Source organism: Oncorhynchus masou, chromosome 31 (assembly GCF_036934945.1).
Source record: "Oncorhynchus masou masou isolate Uvic2021 chromosome 31, UVic_Omas_1.1, whole genome shotgun sequence".
Taxonomy (NCBI): domain Eukaryota; kingdom Metazoa; phylum Chordata; class Actinopteri; order Salmoniformes; family Salmonidae; genus Oncorhynchus; species Oncorhynchus masou.
This window is the reverse complement of record NC_088242.1, coordinates 100,534,814-100,558,861: the sequence shown is the minus strand read 5'-3', so window position 1 is coordinate 100,558,861 and position 24,048 is coordinate 100,534,814. Positions and strand designations below refer to the sequence as shown.

Genomic DNA, 24,048 nt, shown 5'->3' with positions numbered 1-24,048 from the left:
AACCATGTTTTACTAGTCATCTAGTCATCTAGTCATCTAGTCATCAACCATGTTTTACTAGTCATCTAGTCATCAACCATGTTTTACTAGTCATCTAGTCATCAACCATGTTTTACTAGTCATCTAGTCATCAACCATGTTTTACTAGTCATCTAGTCATCTAGTCATCTAGTCATCAACCATGTTTTACTAGTCATCTAGTCATCTAGTCATCTAGTCATCTAGTCATCAACCATGTTTTACTAGTCATCTAGTCATCAACCAACCATGTTTTACTAGTCATCTAGTCATCAACCATGTTTTACTAGTCATCTAGTCATCAACCATGTTTTACTAGTCATCTAGTCATCAACCATGTTTTACTAGACATCTAGTCATCTAGTCATCAACCATGTTTTACTAGTCATCTAGTCATCAACCATGTTTTACTAGTCATCTAGTCATCAACCATGTTTTACTAGTCATCTAGTCATCTACCATGTTTTACTAGTCATCTAGTCATCTAGTCAACAACCATGTTTTACTGGTCATCTAGTCATCTAGTCATCAACCATGTTTTACTAGTCATCTAGTCATCAACCATGTTTTACTAGTCATCTAGTCATCTAGTCATCAACCATGTTTTACTAGTCATCTAGTCATCAACCATGTTTTACTAGTCATCTAGTCATCAACCATGTTTTACTAGTCATCTAGTCATCAACCATGTTTTACTAGTCATCTAGTCATCTAGTCATCTAGTCATCAAGTCATCAACCATGTTATACTAGTCATCTAGTCATCTAGTCATCAACCATGTTTTACTAGTCATCTAGTCATCAACCATGTTTTACTAGTCATCTAGTCATCTAGTCATCAAGTCATCAACCATGTTATACTAGTCATCTAGTCATCAACCATGTTTTACTAGTCATCTAGTCATCTAGTCATCTAGTCATCAACCATGTTTTATTAGTCATCTAGTCATCAACCATGTTTTATTAGTCATCTAGTCATCAACCATGTTTTACTAGTCATCTAGTCATCTAGTCATCAACCATGTTTTACTAGTCATCTAGTCATCAACCATGTTTTACTAGACATCTAGTCATCTAGTCATCAACCATGTTTTACTAGTCATCTAGTCATCAACCATGTTTTACTAGTCATCTAGTCATCAACCGTGTTTTACTAGTCATCTAGTCATCTACCATGTTTTACTAGTCATCTAGTCATCTAGTCAACAACCATGTTTTACTAGTCATCTAGTCATCTAGTCATCAACCATGTTTTACTAGTCATCTAGTCATCAACCATGTTTTACTAGTCATCTAGTCATCTAGTCATCAACCATGTTTTACTAGTCATCTAGTCATCAACCATGTTTTACTAGTCATCTAGTCATCTAGTCATCAAGTCATCAACCATGTTATACTAGTCATCTAGTCATCTAGTCATCAACCATGTTTTACTAGTCATCTAGTCATCAAGTCATCAACCATGTTATACTAGTCATCTAGTCATCAACCATGTTTTACTAGTCATCTAGTCATCTAGTCATCAACCATGTTTTATTAGTCATCTAGTCATCAACCATGTTTTATTAGTCATCTAGTCATCAACCATGTTTTATTAGTCATCTAGTCATCAACCATGTTTTACTAGTCATCTAGTCATCAACCATGTTTTACTAGTCATCTAGTCATCAACCATGTTTTACTAGTCATCAACCATGTTTTACTAGTCATCTAGTCATCAACCATGTTTTACTAGTCATCTAGTCATCTAGTCATCAACCATGTTTTAATTGGTTGGAACATTTGCAGGGGGTGTTGAGTGGTAGTGCTCTGTCCTCCCAGACGGTTGGTCTGGAGTAGGATTAGGGAAGGTTAAATAGTGGAATGTTTTACTGAGGGCTAATACTTGTCAGGGTAATTTTTCCTTTTCTTGTTAATTAATGTGGCTATTCCGTGAACGGCCTCACACTCCAGTACAGCAGGGGGCGTTGTATGCACATTCAATTGGATGCGAGCCGTCAACACAATCCTAAAGAAGAAGAAGAAGTCTGATAGGTCTGATAGGCTTGGCTCATCAAACTGTATCATGGATGCTGCTGTTGCCAAAAAACCAAAGCTATGCAGATTCTTCTTTCCTTTGGAAAAGCAATTGATGTTATTTCCCATTTTAATTCTGCTGATAAACCAGGCCTCTAAAATGAACGCCGAGGACGGCGTTATGGAGGAACTGGCATCTGAGAAAGAGGCAGAAGAAAGTCATCGACAGGACAGTGTGAATTTATTAACATTCATTTTACTGCTGACATTAACAATTCTGACCATTTGGCTTTTCAAACACAGAAGAGTTCGTTTTCTCCATGAGACCGGGTTGGCAATGATATACGGTAAGACTCGACACATTAATCTGTCAGACGTTTGCAACGCATGTAACTTTGCCAACCCAACCCCCTAATCCCCGTATGAATGATGCCAACTCACGTCGGTGATTATTAGTGCGGCTCTATGTCACTGCTACATTGAACCATGACGAGTTAGGTACAATTTATCAATATTGTAGATACATTGTAGACAGTTAAAATGTTACGGTATTACATGATGCGCCATTCAGCGCTCATTCCCAGTCCTAATTGGTTCAGATGGGAGTGACAGTCTCTGCAATGTGCTACACGGTATTTAGATTGGGCATCAGTCCTGCATAGATACCCACAGAACCATGTTCCTATGCCACCAACAAATAACAATATATTATAGCTTTGACTTGATTGGTATAGCCTGAATCACATTGCACTATTGGCTAGTAGGCCTAATCATGATTTTTACTTGACATATTAGCAGATAAATTGTATAACGTCATGGCCTGGGCTTACAACTACTGTGTTGACTCATTCATTACCCATAGCAGCTTGTCGTAACTGCACCATATCATGGATGAAATATCTATCTCTCTCTCTATCTATATCTGTCTGTCTGTCTGTCTGTCTGTCTGTCTTATCTCTCTCGCGTTATCAATCTCTAAATATATATATCTGCCATGGGATGCAGTCAGTGTGGCTCAACTACAATACAAACATTGCCTGATGTTTCTGAAAATGTGCTTCCTCACTCTGCTGAGTCGAGACATGTGAATGTGATGTGAATCAAGAGCCTATCCCCCTTAGAGAATAAGAGCATCTCCTCCCAGCTGCCCACTGCTCTGAGGCTAGGAAACACTGTCACCACCGATAAATCCACTATAATTGAGAATTTCAGTAAGCATTTCTCTACGGCTGGCCATGCTTTCCACATGGCTACCCCTACCCTGGTCAACTGCCCAGCACCCTCCACAGCAACCCGCCAAAGCCCCCACCATTTCTCCTTCACCCATATCCATATAGCTGATGTTCTGAAAGAGCTGCAAAATCTGGACACCTACAAATCAGCCGGGCTAGACAATCTGGACCCTCTCGTTCTAAAATTATCTGCCAAAATTGTTGCAACCCCTATTACTAGCCTGTTAAACCTCTCTTTCGTATCGCCTGAGATTCCCAAAGATTGGAAAGCTGCCGCGTCATCCCCCTCTTCAATGGGGGTGACACTCTAGACCCAAACTGCTACAGACCTATATCTATCCTACCCTGTCTTTCCAAGGTCTTCGAAAGCCAAGTTAACAAACCAATTACCGACCATTTCGAATCCCTCCATACCTTCTCTGCTATGCAATCTGGTTCCCGAGCTGGTCATGGGTACACCTCAGCCACGCTCAAGGTTCGAAATGTCATCATAACCGCCATCGATAAGAAACATTACTGTGCAGCCGTATTCATCGACCTGGCCAAGGCTTTCGACTCTGTCAATCACCACATTCTTATTACCAGACTCAACAGCCTTGGTTTCTCAAATGATTGCCTCGCCTGGTTTCCCAACTACTTCTCAGATCGAGTTCAGTGTGTCAAATCGGAGAGCCTGTTGTCCGGACCTCTGACACTCTATGGGGGTGCCACAGGGTTCAATTCTCAGGCCAACTCTATTTTCTGTATACATCAATGATGTTGCTCTTGCTGCTGGTGAGTCTCTGATCCACCTCTACGCAGACGACACCATTCTGTATACTTCTGGCCCCTCCTTGGACACTGTGTTAACTAACCTCCAGACGAGCTTCAATGCCATACAACTCTCCTTCCGTGGCCTCCAACTGCTCTTAAACGCAAGTAAAACTAAATGCATGCTATTCAATCGATCACTGCCCGCACCTGCTCGCATGTCCAGCATCACTTCTCTGGACGGCTCTGACTTAGAATATGTGGACAACTACAAATACCTAGGTGTCTGGTTAGACTATAAACTCTCCTTCCAGACTCACGTTAAACATCTCCAATCCAAAATTAAATCTAGAATCGGCTTCCAATATCGGAACAAAGCATCCTTCACTCATGCTGCCAAACATACCCTCGTAAAACTGACCATCCTACCGGTCCTCGACTTCAGCGAAGTCATTTACAAAATAGCCTTCAACACTCTACTCAGCAAACTGGATGTAGTCTATCACAGTGCCATCTGTTTTGTCACCAAAGCCCCATACACTACCCACCATTGCGACCTGTACGCTCTCGTTGGTTGGCCCTCGCTTCATAACCTGTAGCCAGTGGGTTTGGCGACGAGTATCTACAAGTCTCTGCTAGGTAAAGCCCCGCCTTATCTCAGCTCACTGGTCACCATAGCAGCACCCACTCGTAGCAGCGCTCCAGCAGGTATATCTCACTGGTCACCCCCAAAGCCAATTCCTCCTTTGGTCGTCTTTCCTTCCAGTTCTCTGCTGACCATGACTGGAGCAAAAATCTCTGAAGCTGGAGACTCACATCTCCCTCACCAGCTGTCAGAGCAGCTTACAGATCACTGCACCTGTACATAGCCCATCTGTAAACAGCCCATCTATCTACCTACCTCATCCCCATACTGGTATTTATTTATTTTGCTCCTTTGCACCCCAGTATCTCTACCTGCACATTCATCTTCTGCCGATCTACCATTCCAGTGTTTAATTGCTATATTGTAATTACTTCACCACCATGGCCTATTTATTTCCTTAACTTACCTCATTTGCACTCACTGTATATAGACTTTTGTTTTCTTTTGTTCTACTGTATTATTGATTGTATGTTTTGTTTACTCCATGTGTAACTCTGTTTGTGCTGCACTGCTTTGCTTTATCTTGGCCAGGTCGCAGTTGTAAATGAGAACTTGTTCTCAACTAGCCTACCTGGTTAAATAAAGGTAAAATAAAAAAAGAGGATTTCAATTTTCCTGTTGCTGGAGGGAATAGCAGCTATTTTATGAGCTTCTGACCAATCCTGCAATTTTGTGTTTTTTTTTTTAACGCAGATTGTAATTATAATTTTTTTACCTAATGGTTCCACCATCATTTCCTATGATTGAAAATAGTATCTGGAAATCAGAACAGCGATCACTGAAGTTGATTATGAATGAGGATTTCTACTTCAACCAGGCTCAAATCCCCAACACTGAAATATCGAAGAGGCGGTGTTATAGAGGTGTGCGGGATACATGACGAGACTACGTTGGCGAGTGGATAAACTCTCTTCCCTCCGTTCTGTTGGCGAACATGCAGTCACTTGAGAATGGCTGCCGTTTTACGAGCTCTTAACCAATTGTGCTATTTTGTGTGTTTTTGTTGCTCCAAGACAAGGCCTAAATACCCGTCATTCGCAATAAGAAAATACAGGGGGTGCAAATCAGGGTGCCTTGTGAGAATTTGTCGGCGAGTGGGTAACCCGCCTCTATCATCCGTTCTATTGGCCAAAGTGGAATCACAGGTGAATAAACTGAATGAGCTCCGTTCAAGACCATCTTACCAACGGGACATTAAAAACGGTAATATCTTATGTTTCACCGCGTCGTGGCTGAACGACAACATGGATCATATACAGTTGGCTTGGTTTTCGGGCATCAACAGGACAGAACAGCTATTTCCGGTAAGACGAGGGGTGGGGGGGTGTCTATTTGTCAATAACAGCTGGTGCGCAATGCCAAATATTAAGGAAGTCTCTAGGTATTGCTTGCCTGAGGTAGAGTACCTCGTGATAGGCTGTAGACCACACTATCTACCAAGAGATGTTATAAAAAACATTTTCTATAACAACTCAAACGGAAGGAGTTTGCATTTTGGCGCAGTGCCGAGGGGGATATTTTTCATAGCCGTCATACTAAAGCAGGACCAGTGACTCGCTCAATACGGAAGTAGTCAGATGATGTGAATGCTACGCTACAGGGCTGTTTTTCTAGCACAGACTGGAATATGTCAATGGCATTGAGGAGTATAACCCCTCAGTCACTGGCTTCATCAATAATAATCTTAATCCTGTATTGACGCTTTGCTTATTTGATGGTTCGTCTGAGGGCATAGCGGGATTTCTTTTAAGCGTCCAGATTAGTGTCCCGCTCCTTGAAAGCAGCAGCTGTAGCCTTTAGCTCGGTGCGGATGTTGCCTGTAATCCATGGCTTCTGGTTGGAATATGACAATCCACAGGATGCGGTCACTGTGGGGTGACAATCGATGTCGGGACAGTGACAATCCAATGCACTTATTGATGAAGCCGATGACTGTGACAATCCACAGGACGGACGGTAGAGCCCCAGGGACAGTGACAATCCACAGAATGGACGGTAGAGCCCCAGGGACAGTGACAATCCACAGGATGGACGGTAGAGCCCCAGGGACAGTGACAATCCACAGGATGGACGGTAGAGCCCCAGGGACAGGCCATAGCATCCAAACCGCATGAAAGTCACCTGGTATACCCTTCCTTTGAATGTTAAAATTCCATCTCATCTCTCATTGCTAAGCCTATTTGTAGGTGAATTGTAGTCTGTTCTGTGATAGCATCCTTATGTGGACATAGGGACAATATTTGTGCTTTATATAGTCAGGTACTCACCACAACGGAGTTCCCGGGACATCCCATTTTCTACTGCTTGAGTTCCTGATAGAATATTGGCTAAAATTACCACCAGCACCTATTTCAGTCCTTGTCAAGCACCATGTTGCAGGATAATAACACATATTGTCAGTTGGAAACCGTTTCACATGGCATATGCCTCTTCGGTGTCATTAGTAGGAGGTTGCCACAGCCTGCTGGGGTTGCCTAGAGGACCGGAATCTGTCCGTCTATCTCTCTGCGTAGTCTGTGTGTGAGCCTGGCCCTCTTTGAGATGCACTGCACACTGTCCCGGCTGGTCTTAGCTGGAGGACAGACAGACAGACGCAGCTGCCATGTGTTGCTGAGACATGACTATGCTAATGTCCTAATACTGACTTAAGCAGTAATAATAATGATAATGTAGTAATATTAATAGTAAAATATTAATAATGATAGCTACAGTAATAATAATAATGTAGCTAGAAATAATCTAGCTAGCAAATGTGATAATGTCGTAATAATAATAGTTTAGCTAGTAATAATAATAAATAATAATAATGTAGTTAGTAATAATGGTATTAGTAGTATTAGTACTAATAATTTAGCTCGTAATAATGTAGCTAGTAGTAGCAATAATAATTAATGTTGTTAGTAGTAATAATGTAACTAGTAATAATAGAAATAATAATAGTAGTAGTAGTATTAATAATAATGTAGCTAGTAGTAGAATTAATACTAATTTAATAATAATGGTAATACTAATGTAGGTAGTAGTAATAATGGAGTTAGTAGTAAACAATAAATTATAATGGTGTAGCTAATAATAATAATGTAACCAGAAATAACAATAATAATGTAGCTAATAATTCAACAACCTGAGCCCGAGGACCATGCCCCAGGACAACCTGACATGATGACTCCTTGCTGTCCCCAGTCCACCTGACTGTGCTGCTGCTCCAGTTTCAACTGTTCTGCCTTATTATTATTTGACCATGCTGGTCATTTATGAACATTTGAACATCTTGGCCATGTTCTGTTATAATCTCCACCCGGCACAGCCAGAAGAGGACTGGCCACCCCACATAACCTGGTTCCTCTCTAGGTTTCTTCCTAGGTTTTGGCCTTTCTCTGGAGTTTTTCCGAGCCACCGTGCTTCTACACCTGCATTGCTTGCTGTTTGGGGTTTTAGGCTGGGTTTCTGTACAGCACTTTGAGATATCAGCTGATGTACGAAGGGCTATATAAATACATTTGATTTGATGATAATAATAATAATAATGTAGCGAGCAGTAATGTAGCTAGTAGTAATAATGTAGCTTGTAATAATAATAATAATGTAGCTAGTAATAATAATGTAGCTAGTAATAATAATAATAATGTAGTTAGTAAAATAATGTAGCTAGTAATAATAATAATAATAATGTAGCTAATAGTAATAATGTAGCTAGTAATAATAATGTAGTTGAAATAAAATATCCCAGAAATGTTCCATATTGTCACGTTCTGACCTTTATTTCCTTTGTTTTGTCTTTATTTAGTATGGTCAGGGCGTGAGTTGGGGTGGGCAGTCTGTTTTTCTATGATTTGGGTATTTCTATGTTTCGGCCTAGTATGGTTCTCAATCAGAGGCAGGTGTCATTAGTTGTCTCTGAGAATCATACTTAGGTAGCCTGGGTTTCACTGTGTGTTTGTGGGTGATTGTTCCTGTCTCTGTGTTTGCACCAGATAGGGCTGTTTTGGATTTTTCACATTTCTTGTTTTGTTAGTTTATTCATGTATAGTGTCTATATTAAAGAACCATTAATAACCACCACGCTGCGTTTTGGTCCTCCTCTCCTTCGACTAAAGAAAACCGTTACACATATGCACAAAAAGCTTATTTCTCTCAAATGTTGTGCTCAAATTAGTTTACATCCCTGTTAGTGAGCATTCCTCCTTTGCCAAGATAATCCATCCACCTGACAGGTGTGGCATATCAAGAAGCTGATTAAACAACATGATCATTACACAGGTGCAACTTGTGCTGGGGACAATAAAAGGCGTCACACAACACAATGCCACAGATGTTTTGAGGGATTGTGCAATTGGCATGTTGAGTGCAGGAATGTCCACCAAAACGGTTGCCAGAGAATTGAATGTAAATTTCACTACCATAAGCCGCCTCTGACGAGGTTTGAGAAATGTTGGCAGTGTGAAGATATTCTATCCTCAGTATCTCTCTCTCTCGCCCTCGCTCTCTCTCTCGCCCTCACTCTCTCTCTCGCCCTCACTCTCTCTCTCCTTCCCAGGACTGTTGGTAGGTGTGATCCTGCGTTATGGAATCCCAGCCACCAGCTACCACAAAAAAACTCCTCCCAGCTGTTCTCTTGAGGAGGGGCCAGTCAGTACGCTCCTACTGAACGTCAGTGGGAAGTTCTTTGAGTACACGCTGAAAGGAGAGATCAACTCGAGGGAGATACACAACGTGGAGCAGAATGACATGCTGCGTAAGGTAACAATCATACACACACACACACACACACACACACACACTCTGTTGGAACAGAATGATATGCTGCACAATAATAGTTATGATAACCCCCAAACTACTGACTAAACACAACTGAACTGTTTAACCCCTCCCCAACTACTGACTAAACACAACTGAACTGTATAACCCCCCCCAACTACTGACTAAACACAACTGAACTGTTTAACCCCTCCCCAACTACTGACTAAACACAACTGAACTGTATAACCCCCCCCAACTACTGACTAAACACAACTGAACTGTATAACCCCCCCCCAACTACTGACTAAACACAACTGAACTGTATAACCCCCCCCCCCCCAACTACTGACTAAACACAACTGAACTGTATAACCCCCCCCCCCCCCAACTACTGACTAAACACAACTGAACTGTATAACCCCCCCCAACTACTGACTAAACACAACTGAACTGTATAACCCCCCCCAACTACTGACTAAACACAACTGAACTGTATAACCCCCCCAACTACTGACTAAACACAACTGAACTGTATAACCCCCCAACTACTGACTAAACACAACTGAACTGTATAACCCCCCCCAACTACTGACTAAACACAACTGAACTGTATAACCCCCCCCAACTACTGACTAAACACAACTGAACTGTATAACCCCCCCAACTACTGACTAAACACAACTGTACTGTATAACCCCCCCCAACTACTGACTAAACACAACTGAACTGTATAACCCCCCCCCCAACTACTGACTAAACACAACTGAACTGTATAACCCCCCAACTACTGACTAAACACAACTGAACTGTATAACCCCCCCCAACTACTGACTAAACACAACTGAACTGTTTAACCCCTCCCCAACTACTGACTAAACACAACTGAACTGTATAACCCCCCCCAACTACTGACTAAACACAACTGAACTGTATAACCCCCCCCAACTACTGACTAAACACAACTGAACTGTATAACCCCTCCCCAACTACTGACTAAACACAACTGAACTGTATAACCCCCCCCCAACTACTGACTAAACACAACTGAACTGTATAACCCCCCCCCCCCAACTACTGACTAAACACAACTGAACTGTATAACCCCCCCAACTACTGACTAAACACAACTGAACTGTATAACCCCCCCCCCAACTACTGACTAAACACAACTGAACTGTATAACCCCCCCCCCAACTACTGACTAAACACAACTGAACTGTATAACCCCCCCCCCAACTACTGACTAAACACAACTGAACTGTATAACCCCCCCCCCAACTACTGACTAAACACAACTGAACTGTATAACCCCCCCCAACTACTGACTAAACACAACTGAACTGTATAACCCCCCAACTACTGACTAAACACAACTGAACTGTTTAACCCCTCCCCAACTACTGACTAAACACAACTGAACTGTATAACCCCCCCCCCAACTACTGACTAAACACAACTGAACTGTATAACCCCCCCCCAACTACTGACTAAACACAACTGAACTGTATAACCCCCCCCCCCAACTACTGACTAAACACAACTGAACTGTATAACCCCCCCCAACTACTGACTAAACACAACTGAACTGTATAACCCCCCCCCAACTACTGACTAAACACAACTGAACTGTATAACCCCCCCAACTACTGACTAAACACAACTGAACTGTATAACCCCCCAACTACTGACTAAACACAACTGAACTGTATAACCCCCCAACTACTGACTAAACACAACTGAACTGTATAACCCCCCCCTCCAGTCCAACCTGTGTTCATGTCAGTCTGCATCCTGAATCTGTGGTTGTCTGTACAGTCCTGGCTCGCTAAGTATTTGAATACAAGCAGCCCTTGTTGGCAGTGCTTTACAATGTAACCTCTGTCATCAGTCTGCATCTCAGCAGTGTATTAGCTGGCGAATAGCAACTTGTTTAGGATTGATCTGTTTACATACATGTTTTTCTCCTAAATGTACAGGTTACCTTTGACCCTGAAGTATTCTTCAATATACTGCTACCTCCAATCATTTTCCATGCTGGATATAGTCTCAAAAAGGTAAGTGACAGCTTTAACATTTGTATTTGTATTCTGTATTTTTTTTACAACTTTTCATTTAACTAGTCAAGTCAGTTAAGAACATTCTTATTTTACATTGACTACCTACCCCGGCCAAACCCTACCCTAAACCCGGATGACGCTGGGAAAATTGTGCGCCGCACCATGGGACTCCGGATCACGGCCGGTTGTGATACAGCCCGTGATGGAACCAGAGCCTCGAGCACTGAGATGCAGTGCCTTAGCCCGCTCCGTCACTCGGGAACATGTGACATGTTATTCTGGTGTAATTTCTGACTTCAGATTGGCCAGTATTGTCTTCTAGGGAGTAGCATGTAAGAACTGTCCAGGTTTCTCAACATCGCAACAGTGTTCAGTTGACTCAGGACATTGTTACTGATATTAAAGGGTTAACTACTGTAGCAAGGCGCTCAACCTGATCTGGTCATCTACTGTGGTTCAGAATGGGCTGATCTGCTGCAACAACGAGATCTCTGATTGGACATACTGTAGACAGGGGAGCCCTCTCATTGGCCAGCCTTTTAGAGTATCGCCCTTCTGGGAGGAAGTCGAGACCACACGTCTTTGTCTGCATCCCAAATGGCACCCTATTCCCTAAATAGTGCTCTATGGGCCCTGGTCAACACTACCCCTATGGGCCCTGGTCAACAGTAGTGCACTACCCCTATGGGCCCTTGTCAACAGTAGTGCACTACCCCTATGGGCCCTGGTCAACAGTAGTGCACTACCCCTATGGGCCCTGGTCAACACTACCCCTATGGGCCCTGGTCAACAGTAGTGCACTACCCCTATGGGCCCTGGTCAACAGTAGTGCACTACCCCTATGGGCCCTGGTCAACAGTAGTGCACTACCCCTATGGGCCCTGGTCAACAGTAGTGCACTACCCCTATAGGCCCTGGTCAACAGTAGTGCACTACCCCTATGGGCCCTGGTCAACAGTAGTGCACTACCCCTATGGGCCCTGGTCAACAGTAGTGCACTACCCCTATGGGCCCTGGTCAACAGTAGTGCACTACCCCTATGGGCCCTGGTCAACACTACCCCTATGGGCCCTGGTCAACAGTAGTGCACTACCCCTATGGGCCCTGGTCAACACTACCCCTATGGGCCCTGGTCAACAGTAGTGCACTACCCCTATGGGCCCTGGTCAACAGTAGTGCACTACCCCTATGGGCCCTGGTCAACAGTAGTGCACTACCCCTATAGGCCCTGGTCAACAGTAGTGCACTACCCCTATGGGCCCTGGTCAACAGTAGAGCACTACCCCTATGGGCCCTGGTCAACAGTAGTGCACTACCCCTATATGGGCCCTGGTCAACAGTAGTGCACTACCCCTATGGGCCCTGGTCAACAGTAGTGCACTACCCCTATGGGCCCTGGTCAACAGTAGTGCACTACCCCTATGGGCCCTGGTCAACAGTAGAGCACTACCCCTATGGGCCCTGGTCAACAGTAGAGCACTACCCCTATGGGCCCTGGTCAACAGTAGAGCACTACCCCTATGGGCCCTGGTCAACAGTAGTACACTACCCCTATATGGGCCCTGGTCAACAGTAGTGCACTACCCCTATGGGCCCTGGTCAACAGTAGTGCACTACCCCTATGGGCCCTTGTCAACAGTAGTGCACTACCCCTATGGGCCCTGGTCAACAGTAGTGCACTACCCCTATGGGCCCTGGTCAACAGTAGTGCACTACCCCTATGGGCCCTGGTCAACAGTAGTGCACTACCCCTATGGGCCCTGGTCAACAGTAGTGCACTACCCCTATGGGCCCTGGTCAACACTACCCCTATGGGCCCTGGTCAACACTACCCCTATGGGCCCTGGTCAACACTACCCCTATGGGCCCTGGTCAACACTACCCCTATGGGCCCTGGTCAACACTACCCCTATGGGCCCTGGTCAACACTACCCCTATGGGCCCTGGTCAACACTACCCCTATGGGCCCTGGTCAACACTACCCCTATGGGCCCTGGTCAACACTACCCCTATGGGCCCTGGTCAACACTACCCCTATGGGCCCTGGTCAACACTACCCCTATGGGCCCTGGTCAACACTACCCCTATGGGCCCTGGTCAACACTACCCCTATGGGCCCTGGTCAACACTACCCCTATGGGCCCTGGTCAACACTACCCCTATGGGCCCTGGTCAACACTACCCCTATGGGCCCTGGTCAACAGTAGTGCACTACCCCTATGGGCCCTGGTCAACAGTAGTGCACTACCCCTATGGTGGCCTGCACTACCCCCGGTGGCCTGTCTGTCCACCTCCCGGTGGCCTGTCTGTCCACCTCCCGGTGGCCTGTCTGTCCACCTCCCGGTGGCCTGTCTGTCCAGTTAGACAAACAGCCTATCGATCTATATCCAATCTAACCATAGTTGATTATATTTTTTTATTTTGGGTTAAACAAGTTGTACCGTTTTTAAAACAGTATTTAAGAGTACAAGAAACCCAGAGAATGACAGTGTAAACCAGGTATTTTCAATGTGGTCCAAGTTGTAGGACATAAAACATAACAGGAAATAGCACATAAAAAAGACCACGACTAAAAGTCCCACTATTTCCGACCTTCTCCTATGTAGGCCTGCACACATTTCCATGTAGATGGGTTCTAACCGGCTCAGTCAGCCGGTCTCTAGCTATCGCCAGCTAGCCTGCCTCTAGCTATTGCCAGTGTAGCTGGATTTTAGTTTAGTTAGTCCTTTCATCCACCTGCCGCTAACTCTATTAGGCTTTTAATTGTGCGTGTATGTGTTATTTTATATTGTTGCCTTGTTGAGAAGGAACATGCAAGTAAGCATTTCGTTAGACGATCTATCCCGTACACACAGTGCCATCGGAATGTATTTAGACCCCTTTTCCAGTATTCTACAATGGATTCAAAAACATCTCATCAATCTACACACAATACCCATTAATGACGAAGCAGAAACGGGAGAACAAATGTGTTCATGCGGAAATACCTATTTGCATTAAGTATTCAGATGTTTTGCTATGAGACTCGAAATTGAGCTCCGGTGCATCCTATTTCCATTGATCATCTTGATGCTTCTACAACTTGATTGGAGGCTCCGGCCGGTGGCCCGGCGTTGGAGGCTCCGGCCGGTGGCCCGGCGTTGGAGGCTCCGGCCGGTGGCCCGGCGTTGGAGGCTCCGGCCGGTGGCCCGGCGTTGGAGGCTCCGGCCGGTGGCCCGGCGCCGGAGGCTCTGCACTGAGGAGGTGCACAGGAGGCCTGATGCATGGTGCCGACACTGGTGGTACCGGGCTGATGACACACACCTCAGCACGCCCGTTCTGTAGCGCTCTCAATGCGAGCACCTCTCTCCGGAATCTTGCGTCGAACTCCTCATCCGACTCCCTGATTGGCTCTGGTTTGCTCCTTGGCCCTGCCGACTGCTCCATGTGCCCCTTATCTTGGGGTTTCTGTGGCCTACCTCGTTGGTATAACTCCTCGTAACTTTGCCGTTCTACTTTCGCTGCCTCTATTTCCTCCTTTGGAAGGCGATAATCCCCAGCCTGCGTCCAGGGTCCTGCTCCATCCAGGATTTCCTCCCAAGTCCACTCTTCCTGAACACGCTGCTTGGTCCATTTTTGGTGGGATCTTCTGTCACGTTCGTTATATGAAGGAGACCAAGGTGCAGCGTGGTATTCGTACATTCTTCTTTTAATAAAGAAAGAACACTGAACAATCTAACAAAACAACAAAACGACATGTGAAGCTATACAAATGAGTGCTGACAGGCAACTAAACAGACAAGATCCCAAAAACACCAAAAGGAAATGGCAACCTAAATATGATCCCCAATCAGAGACAACGATAAACAGCTGACTCTGATTGGGAACCATATCAGGCCACTATAAACATACAAATCACCTAGACCTACAAAACCCTAGACATACAAAACCCCTAGACAATACAAAAACTAGCATATCCACCCTAGTCACACCCTGACCTAACCAAAATATAAAGAAAACAGAGATATCTTAGGTCAGGGCGTGACACTCCAGTGGCACAGCTAGCACTGAGATGCAGTGTCTAAGTCCACTGTTCCACTCAGGAGGCCAGCGTTTAAGACCACTGCTAACCCTGATGTCCTTGCCGTGTCTGAATCCTGGCTCAGGAAGGCCACCAAAAATTCAGAGATTTCCATACCCAACTGTAACATTTTCCGTCAAGATAGAACTGCCAAAGGGGGAGGAGTTGCAGTCTACTGCAGAGAGAGCCTGCAAAGTAATGTCATACTTTCCAGGTCCATACCCAAACAGTTCGAACTACTAATTTTGAAAATTACTCTCTCCAGAAATAAGTCTCTCACTGTTGCCGCCTGCTACCGACCCCCCCCCCCCCCCTCAGCTCCCAGCTGTGCCCTGGACACCATTTGTGAATTGATCGCCCCCCATCTAGCTTCAGAGATTGTTCTGTTAGGTGACCTAAACTGGGATATGCTTCACACCCCGGCAGTCCAACAATCTAAGCTTGATGCCCTCAATCTCACACAAATCATCAAGGAACCCTGTACTCTGTAAACAAGGGCACCCTCATAGACGTCATCCTGACCAACTGGCCCTCCAAATACACCTCCGCTGTCTTCAACCAGGATCTCAGCGATCACTGCCTCATTGCCTGTATCTGCTACGGATCCACAGTCAAACGACCACCCCTCATCACTGTCAAACGCTCCCTAAAACACTTCTGTGAGCAGGCCTTTCTAATCGACCTGGCCCGGGTATCCTGGAAGGACATTGACCTCATCCCGTCAGTTGAGGATGCCTGGTTATTATTTAAAAGTAACTTCCCACCATTTTAGATAAGCGTGCTCCGTTCAAAAAATGCAGAACTAAGAACAGATATAGCCCTTGGTTCACTCTAGACCTGACTGCCCTCGACCAGCACAAAAACACCTGTGGCGGACTGCAATAGCATCGAATAGTCCCCGCGATATGCAACTGTTCAGGGAAGTCAGGAACCAATACACGCAGTCAGTCAGGAAAGCTAAGGCCAGCTTCTTCAGGCAGAAATTTGCATCCTGTAGCTCCAACTCCAAAAAGTTCTGGGACACTGTGAAGTCCATGGAGAACAAGAGCACCTCCTCCCAGCTGCCCACTGCACTGAGGCTAGGTAACACGGTCACCACCGATAAATCCATGATTATAGAAAACTTTAACAAGCATTTCTCAACGGCTGGCCATGCCTTCCGCCTGGCTACTCCAACCTCGGCCAACAGCTCCGCCCCCCCCCCGCAGCTACTCGCCCAAGCCTCTCCAGGTTCTCCTTTACCCAAATCCAGATAGCAGATGTTCTGAAAGAGCTGCAAAACCTGGACCCGTACAAACCAGCTGGGCTTGACAATCTGGACCCTCTATTTCTGAAACTATCCGCCGCCATTGTCGCAACCCCTATTACCAGCCTGTTCAACCTCTCATATCGTCTGAGATCCCCAAGGATTGGAAAGCTGCTGCTGTCATCCCCTCTTCAAAGGGGGAGACACCCTGGACCCAAACTGTTACAGACCTATATCTATCATGTCCTGCCTATCTAAGGTCTTCGAAAGCCAAGTCAACAAACAGGTCACTGACCATCTCGAATCCCACCGTATCTTCTCCACTGTGCAATCTGGTTTCCGAGCCGGTCACGGTTACATCTCAGCCACGCTCAAGGTACTAAACGATATCATAACCGCCATCGATAAAAGACAGTACTGTGCAGCCGTCTTCATCGACCTGGCCAAGCCTTTCGACTCTGTCAATCAACATATTCTTATCGGCAGACTCAGTAGCCTCGGTTTTTCTGATGACTGCCTTGCCTGGTTCACCAACTACTTTGCAGACAGAGTTCAGTGTGTCAAATCGGAGGGCATGCTGTCCGGTCCTCTGGCACTCTCTATGGGGGTGCCACAGGGTTCAATTCTCGGGCCGACTCTTTTCTCTGTATATATCAATGATGTTGCTCTTGCTGCGGGCGATTCCCTGATCCACCTCTACGCAGACGACACCATTCTGTATACTTCCGGCCCGTCCTTGGACACTGTGCTATCTAACCTCCAAACGAGCTTCAATGCCATACAACACTCCTTCCGTGGCCTCCAACTGCTCTTAAATGCTAGTAAAACCAAATGCATGCTTTTCAACCGTTCGCTGCCTGCACCCGCACGCCCGACTAGCATCACCACCCTGGATGGTTCCGACCTTGAATATGTGGACATCTATAAGTACCTAGGTGTCTGGCTAGACTGTAAACTCTCCTTCCAGACTCATATCAAACATCTCCATTCTAAAATCAAATCTAGAGTCGGCTTTCTATTCCGCAACAAAGCCTCCTTCACTCATGCTGCCAAACTTACCCTAGTAAAACTGACTATCCTACCGATCCTCGACTTCGGCGATGTCATCTACAAAATAGCTTCCAACACTCAAACTGCATCCAGTTTGCTGAGTAATCACAGTGCCATCCGTTTTGTCACTAAAGCACCCTATACCACCCACCACTGCGACCTGTATGTTCTAGTCGGCTGGCCCTCGCTACATATTTGTCGCCAGACCCACTGGCTCCAGGTCATCTACAAGTCCATGCTAGGTAAAGCTCCGCCTTATCTCAGTTCACTGGTCACGATGGCAACACCCACCCGTAGCACGCGCTCCAGCAGGTGTATCTCACTGATCATCCCTAAAGAAAACACCACCTCATTTGGCCGTCTTTCGTTCCAGTTCTCTGCTGCCTGTGACTGGAACGAATTGCAAAAATTGCTGAAGTTGGAGACTTATCTCCCTCACCAACTTCAAACATCTGCTATCTGAGCAGCTAACCGATCGCTGCAGCTGTACATAATCTATTGGTAAATAGCCCACCCATTTTTACCTACCTCATCCCCATACTGTTTTTATTTATTTACTTTTCTGCTCTTTTGCACACCAGTATCTCTACCTGTACATGACCATCTGATCATTTATCACTCCAGTGCTAATCTGCAAAATTGTAGTTATTCGCCTACCTCATGCCTTTTGCACACAATGTATATAGACTCCCCTTTTTTTCTACTGTGTTATTGACTTGTTAATTGTTTACTCCATGTGTAACTCTGTGTTGTCTGTTCACACTGCTATGCTTTATCTTGGCCAGGTCGCAGTTGTAAATGAGAACTTGTTCTCAACTAGCCTACCTGGTTAAATAGAGGTGTTCTCAACTAGCCTACCTGGTTAAATAGAGGTGTTCTCAACCTGCCTACCTGGTTAAATAAAGGTGTTCTCAACTAGCCTACCTGGTTAAATAAAGGTGTTCTCAACTAGCCTACCTGGTTAAATAAAGGTGTTCTCAACTAGCCTACCTGGTTAAATAGAGTTGTTCTCAACTAGCCTACCTGGTTAAATAGAGGTGTTCTCAACTAGCCTACCTGGTTAAATAGAGGTGTTCTCAACTAGCCTACCTGGTTAAATAGAGGTGTTCTCAACTAGCCTACCTGGTTAAATAAAGGTGTTCTCAACTAGCCTACCTGGTTAAATAGAGGTGTTCTCAACTAGCCTACCTGGTTAAATAAAGGTGTTCTCAACTAGCCTACCTGGTTAAATAGAGGTGAAATAATATAAAACTGTTCCACTCAGGAGGCCATGTGGTATTTCAACATTACATTTTTTTACACATTTCATTCATAAAATATGGAATAATTTGTCTCCCTCAAATGAAGGTGGCACGGTCTTTGTGAGAGGGAGGGGATTTGATTGGTCCTCAACTCATGTCTGACACTTACATTTACATTTAAGTCATTTAGCAGACGCTCTTATCCAGAGCGACTTACAAATTGGTGAATTCACCTTCTGACATCCAGTGGAACAGCCACTTTACAATAGTGCATCTAAATCATTTAAGGGGGGGGGGGGGTGAGAAGGATTACTTATCCTATCCTAGGTATTACTTGAAGAGGTGCGGTTTCAGGTGTCTCCGGAAGGTGGTGATTGACTCTGCTGTCCTGGCATCGTGAGGGAGTTTGTTCCACCATTGGGGGGCCAGAGCAGCGAACAGTTTTGACTGGGCTGAGCGGGAACTGTACTTCCTCAGTGGTAGGGAGGCGAGCAGGCCAGAGGTGGATGAACGCAGTGCCCTTGTTTGGGTGTAGGGCCTGATCAGAGCCTGGAGGTTCTGCGGTGCCGTTCCCCTCACAGCTCCGTAGGCAAGCACCATGGCCTTGTAGCGGATGCGAGCTTCAACTGGAAGCCAGTGGAGAGAGCGGAGGAGCGGGGTGACGTGAGAGAACTTGGGAAGGTTGAACACCAGACGGGCTGCGGCGTTCTGGATGAGTTGTAGGGGTTTAATGGCACAGGCAGGGAGCCCAGCCAACAGCGAGTTGCAGTAATCCAGACGGGAGATGACAAGTGCCTGGATTAGGACCTGCGCCGCTTCCTGTGTGAGGCAGGGTCGTACTCTGCGGATGTTGTAGAGCATGAACCTACAGGAACGGGCCACCGCCATGATGTTGGTTGAGAACGACAGGGTGTTGTCCAGGATCACGCCAAGGTTCTTAGCGCTCTGGGAGGAGGACACAATGGAGTTGTCAACCGTGATGGCGAGATCATGGAACGGGCAGTCCTTCCCCGGGAGGAAGAGCAGCTCCGTCTTGCCGAGGTTCAGCTTGAGGTGGTGATCCGTCATCCACACTGATATGTCTGCCAGACATGCAGAGATGCGATTCGCCACCTGGTCATCAGAAGGGGGAAAGGAGAAGATTAATTGTGTGTCGTCTGCATAGCAATGATAGGAGAGACCATGTGAGGTTATGACAGAGCCAAGTGACTTGGTGTATAGCGAGAATAGGAGAGGGCCTAGAACAGAGCCCTGGGGGACACCAGTGGTGAGAGCGCGTGGCGAGGAGACAGATTCTCGCCACGCCACCTGGTAGGACGCAATCCAAGCGTGGGCCGCGCCGGAGATGCCCAACTCGGAGAGGGTGGAGAGGAGGATCTGATGGTTCACAGTATCGAAGGCAGCCGATAGGTCTAGAAGGATGAGAGCAGAGGAGAGAGAGTTAGCTTTAGCAGTGCGGAGCGCCTCCGTGATACAGAGAAGAGCAGTCTCAGTTGAATGACTAGTCTTGAAACCTGACTGATTTGGATCAAGAAGGTCATTCTGAGAGATAGCGGGAGAGCTGGCCAAGGACGGCACGTTCAAGAGTTTTGGAGAGAAAAGAAAGAAGGGTTACTGGTCTGTAGTTGTTGACATCGGAGGGGTCGAGTGTAGGTTTTTTCAGAAGGGGTGCAACTCTCGCTCTCTTGAAGACGGAAGGGACGTAGCCAGCGGTCAGGGATGAGTTGATGAGCGGGGTGAGGTAAGGGAGAAGGTCTCCGGAAATGGTCTGGAGAAGAGAGGAGGGGATAGGGTCAAGCGGGCAGGTTGTTGGGCGGCCGGCCGTCACAAGAAGCGAGATTTCATCTGGAGAGAGAGGGGAGAAAGAGGTCAGAGCACAGGGTAGGGCAGTGTGAGCGGAACCAGCGGTGTCGTTTGACTTAGCAAACGAGGATCGGATGTCGTCGACCTTCTTTTCAAAATGGTTGACGAAGTCATCTGCAGAGAGGGAGGAGGGGGGGGGAGGGGGAGGAGGATTCAGGAGGGAGGAGAAGGTGGCAAAGAGCTTCCTAGGGTTAGAGGCAGATGCTTGGAATTTAGTGGTAGAAAGTGGCTTTAGCAGCAGAGACAGAGGAGGAAAATGTAGAGAGGAGGGAGTGAAAGGATGCCAGGTCCGCAGGGAGGCGAGTTTTCCTCCATTTCCGCTCGGCTGCCCGGAGCTCTGTTCATTCAAGATAAATAGATTATACCTTAGTTAGCCTGCCCCAGAGCAGGTTCGTTCTGAATGTTTCATTGCCATAGAAATGTACCTACTAAAAGGTGAGCCGTTGTCAGATTGTTCGGTGTTCTCCTGCCAGTCCAGTCACACCCCCATTGGTAGGAGGGTCTGTTGTAGAGGGAGTGACCAGGTCACTAATGGCTGGTGGCTAGAAGGGACCCAGAGGAAAGACTGCAAGTTTCTCTCTGAGGGAAGATGACCGGCAACCCTCTTCCTTCTCACCAAGGCCCTCTTGTGAGGGGAGATGACAGGCAACCCTCTCCCTGCACACCGAGGCCCTCTTGTGGGGCTGGCTGACATCAATGGCACAGAAATCAATGTTTATTTAATGCCCATGTAGATCACACACTGACCTCTACATTCTATGATGTTGCCTAGCGATTATAATATCCCTTCTCTTTTTCCAGAGACACTTCTTCAGGAACCTGGGCTCCATCATAACCTATGCCTTCCTAGGAACAGCTATCTCATGCTTCGTCATTGGGTGAGTCAGTGTATTGTTGGGACTGATTTCGATCATGTCTGGTATGGAGCTCTTCTAGTCCTCTCCTCTCTTCAGAAACCTGATGTATGGAGTGGTGAAGCTGATGCAGTTCATAGGGCAGCTGACTAACAAGTTCTACTACACAGACTGTCTTTTCTTTGGAGCCATCGTCTCTGCCACTGACCCAGGTAGGCACTGGAGCTCCTCACCACCTCATCCCAGTGGCTCTCGACAAGCCTCCAGGAGCATACCTCTGCAGTCCGTCCTCATCCCTCCTAGTTCACTACAAGGATGGTCATGGTACATCCTAGCAAGCAACACGTTGCTCCTCAACTCTCTTAAGTGTGTGTGTGTATTTCAGTGACGGTGCTGGCCATCTTCAATGAGCTCCATGCAGATGTGGATCTTTATGCCCTGCTGTTTGGAGAGAGTGTCATGAACGACGCGGTGGCCATCGTCCTCTCCTCGTAAGTTACCGTGCTCCTCCTCTCTCCTCCCAGCGCTCTCTCGCTCTGTCTCTCTCGCTCTGTCTCTCTCGCTCTGTGTGTCTCTGTCTCGCTCTGTCTGTCTGTCTCAGAGCTGGCACTCTACTACCCCCTGCTGGAAGTCCTAGTGTGGTGCAGCTGCAATGACACATCAGGTGTTATGTGAAAGTGTATGATACAATTAAAAAAGGTTTTATTGTCACACGTTGGATGGTGCAGTGAAATGTGGTGTTTTACTGGGTCAGCCATAGTATACTGAACAAAAATATGAACGCAACATGAAACAATACATTTTTTTCCCTGAGTTACTGTTCATATTAAGAAATCAGCCAATTGAAATAAATTATTTAGGCACTAATCTATGGATTTCACATGGCTGGACAGGGGTGGTTTTTCCCCAACAAAAGGGCTTTTACAGACAGAAATACTCCTCAGACGATCCCGCAGGTGAAGGAGCCAGATGTGGAGGTCCTGGGTTGGCGTGGTTACACGAGGCCTGAGGTGAAGGAGCCGGATGTGGAGGTCCTAGGTTGGCGTGGTTACACGAGGCCTGAGGTGAAGGAGCCAGATGTGGAGGTCCTGGGTTGGCGTGGTTACACGAGGCCTGAGGTGAAGGAGCCGGATGTGGAGGTCCTAGGTTGGCGTGGTTACACGAGGCCTGAGGTGAAGGAGCCAGATGTGGAGGTCCTGGGTTGGCGTGGTTACACATTGGCCTGAGGTGGAATCCTGAGTTGGCGTGGTGGCCTGAGGTGAAGGAGCCGGATGTGGAGGTCCTGGGTTGGCGTGGTTACGAGGCCTGAGGTGAAGGAGCCGGATGTGGAGGTCCTAGGTTGGCGTGGTTACACGAGGCCTGAGGTGAAGGAGCCAGATGTGGAGGTCCTAGGTTGGCGTGGTTACACGAGGCCTGAGGTGAAGGAGCCAGATGTGGAGGTCCTGGGTTGGCGTGGTTACACGAGGCCTGAGGTGAAGGAGCCGGATGTGGAGGTCCTAGGTTGGCGTGGTTACACGAGGCCTGAGGTGGAATCCTGAGTTGGCGTGGTGGCCTGAGGTGAAGGAGCCGGATGTGGAGGTCCTGGGTTGGCGTGGTTACACATGGTCTGAGGTGAAGGAGCCGGATGTGGAGGTCCTAGGTTGGCATGGTTACACGAGGCCTGCGGTTGTGAGGCCAGTTGGATGCGCTGCAAAATTCTCTTCAATGACTTTGGAGGCAGTTTATGATAAGAATTAACATTAGGTTCTCTGGTAACAGCTCTGCTGGACATTCCTGCAGTCAGAATGCCAGTTGCACGCTCTGTCAACTTGAGACATCTGTTGTGTTGTGTGACACAACGGCACATTTTAAAGTGGCCTTTTATTGTCCCCAGAACAAGGTGCACCTATGTAATGGTCATGCTGTTTTTAATCAGCTTTTTGATATGCCACACCTGTCAGGTGGATAAATTATCTTTCAGCTCATGAAACATGGGACCAAAACTGTACATGTTCGGTGTTCATATTTGTTCAGTGTAGTATGCTGCCTCTGGAGCAAATTGGTGTTAAGTGTCTTGCTCAAGGGCATTTCAACATATTTTTCACCTTGTCGGCAGGGTATACAAAAGCAGCGACCTTTCACTTACAGGCCCAATGCTCTAACCGCTAGGCTACCTGCCACCTGTGAAACAAACGTATTGTGTCTGTGAAACATATTGTGCCCACCACCTGTGAAACATATTGTGCCCACCACCTGTGAAACATATTGTGCCCACCACCTGTGAAACATATTGTGCC

The 24,048-nt window shown here is 46.5% G+C and overlaps 2 protein-coding genes across 2 annotated transcripts in view; both read left to right on the top strand.

Moving 5' to 3' along the window:
• The window catches only part of chst7 (carbohydrate (N-acetylglucosamine 6-O) sulfotransferase 7), a 205,363-nt gene that overhangs the window by 21,309 nt on the left and 160,006 nt on the right, over positions 1-24,048 (top strand). The window lies entirely within an intron of this gene.
• Positions 2,043-24,048, top strand: part of slc9a7 (solute carrier family 9 member 7) — a 105,305-nt gene continuing 83,299 nt past the window's right edge. Inside the window, exons 1-6 of the mRNA XM_064952670.1 lie at positions 2,043-2,380; positions 9,199-9,401; positions 11,378-11,455; positions 21,720-21,796; positions 21,872-21,984; positions 22,158-22,263. Of these exons, the coding sequence (XP_064808742.1) occupies positions 2,083-2,380; positions 9,199-9,401; positions 11,378-11,455; positions 21,720-21,796; positions 21,872-21,984; positions 22,158-22,263 (875 nt within the window). The 5' untranslated portion in view covers positions 2,043-2,082. The remainder of the gene's footprint in view (positions 2,381-9,198; positions 9,402-11,377; positions 11,456-21,719; positions 21,797-21,871; positions 21,985-22,157; positions 22,264-24,048) is intronic.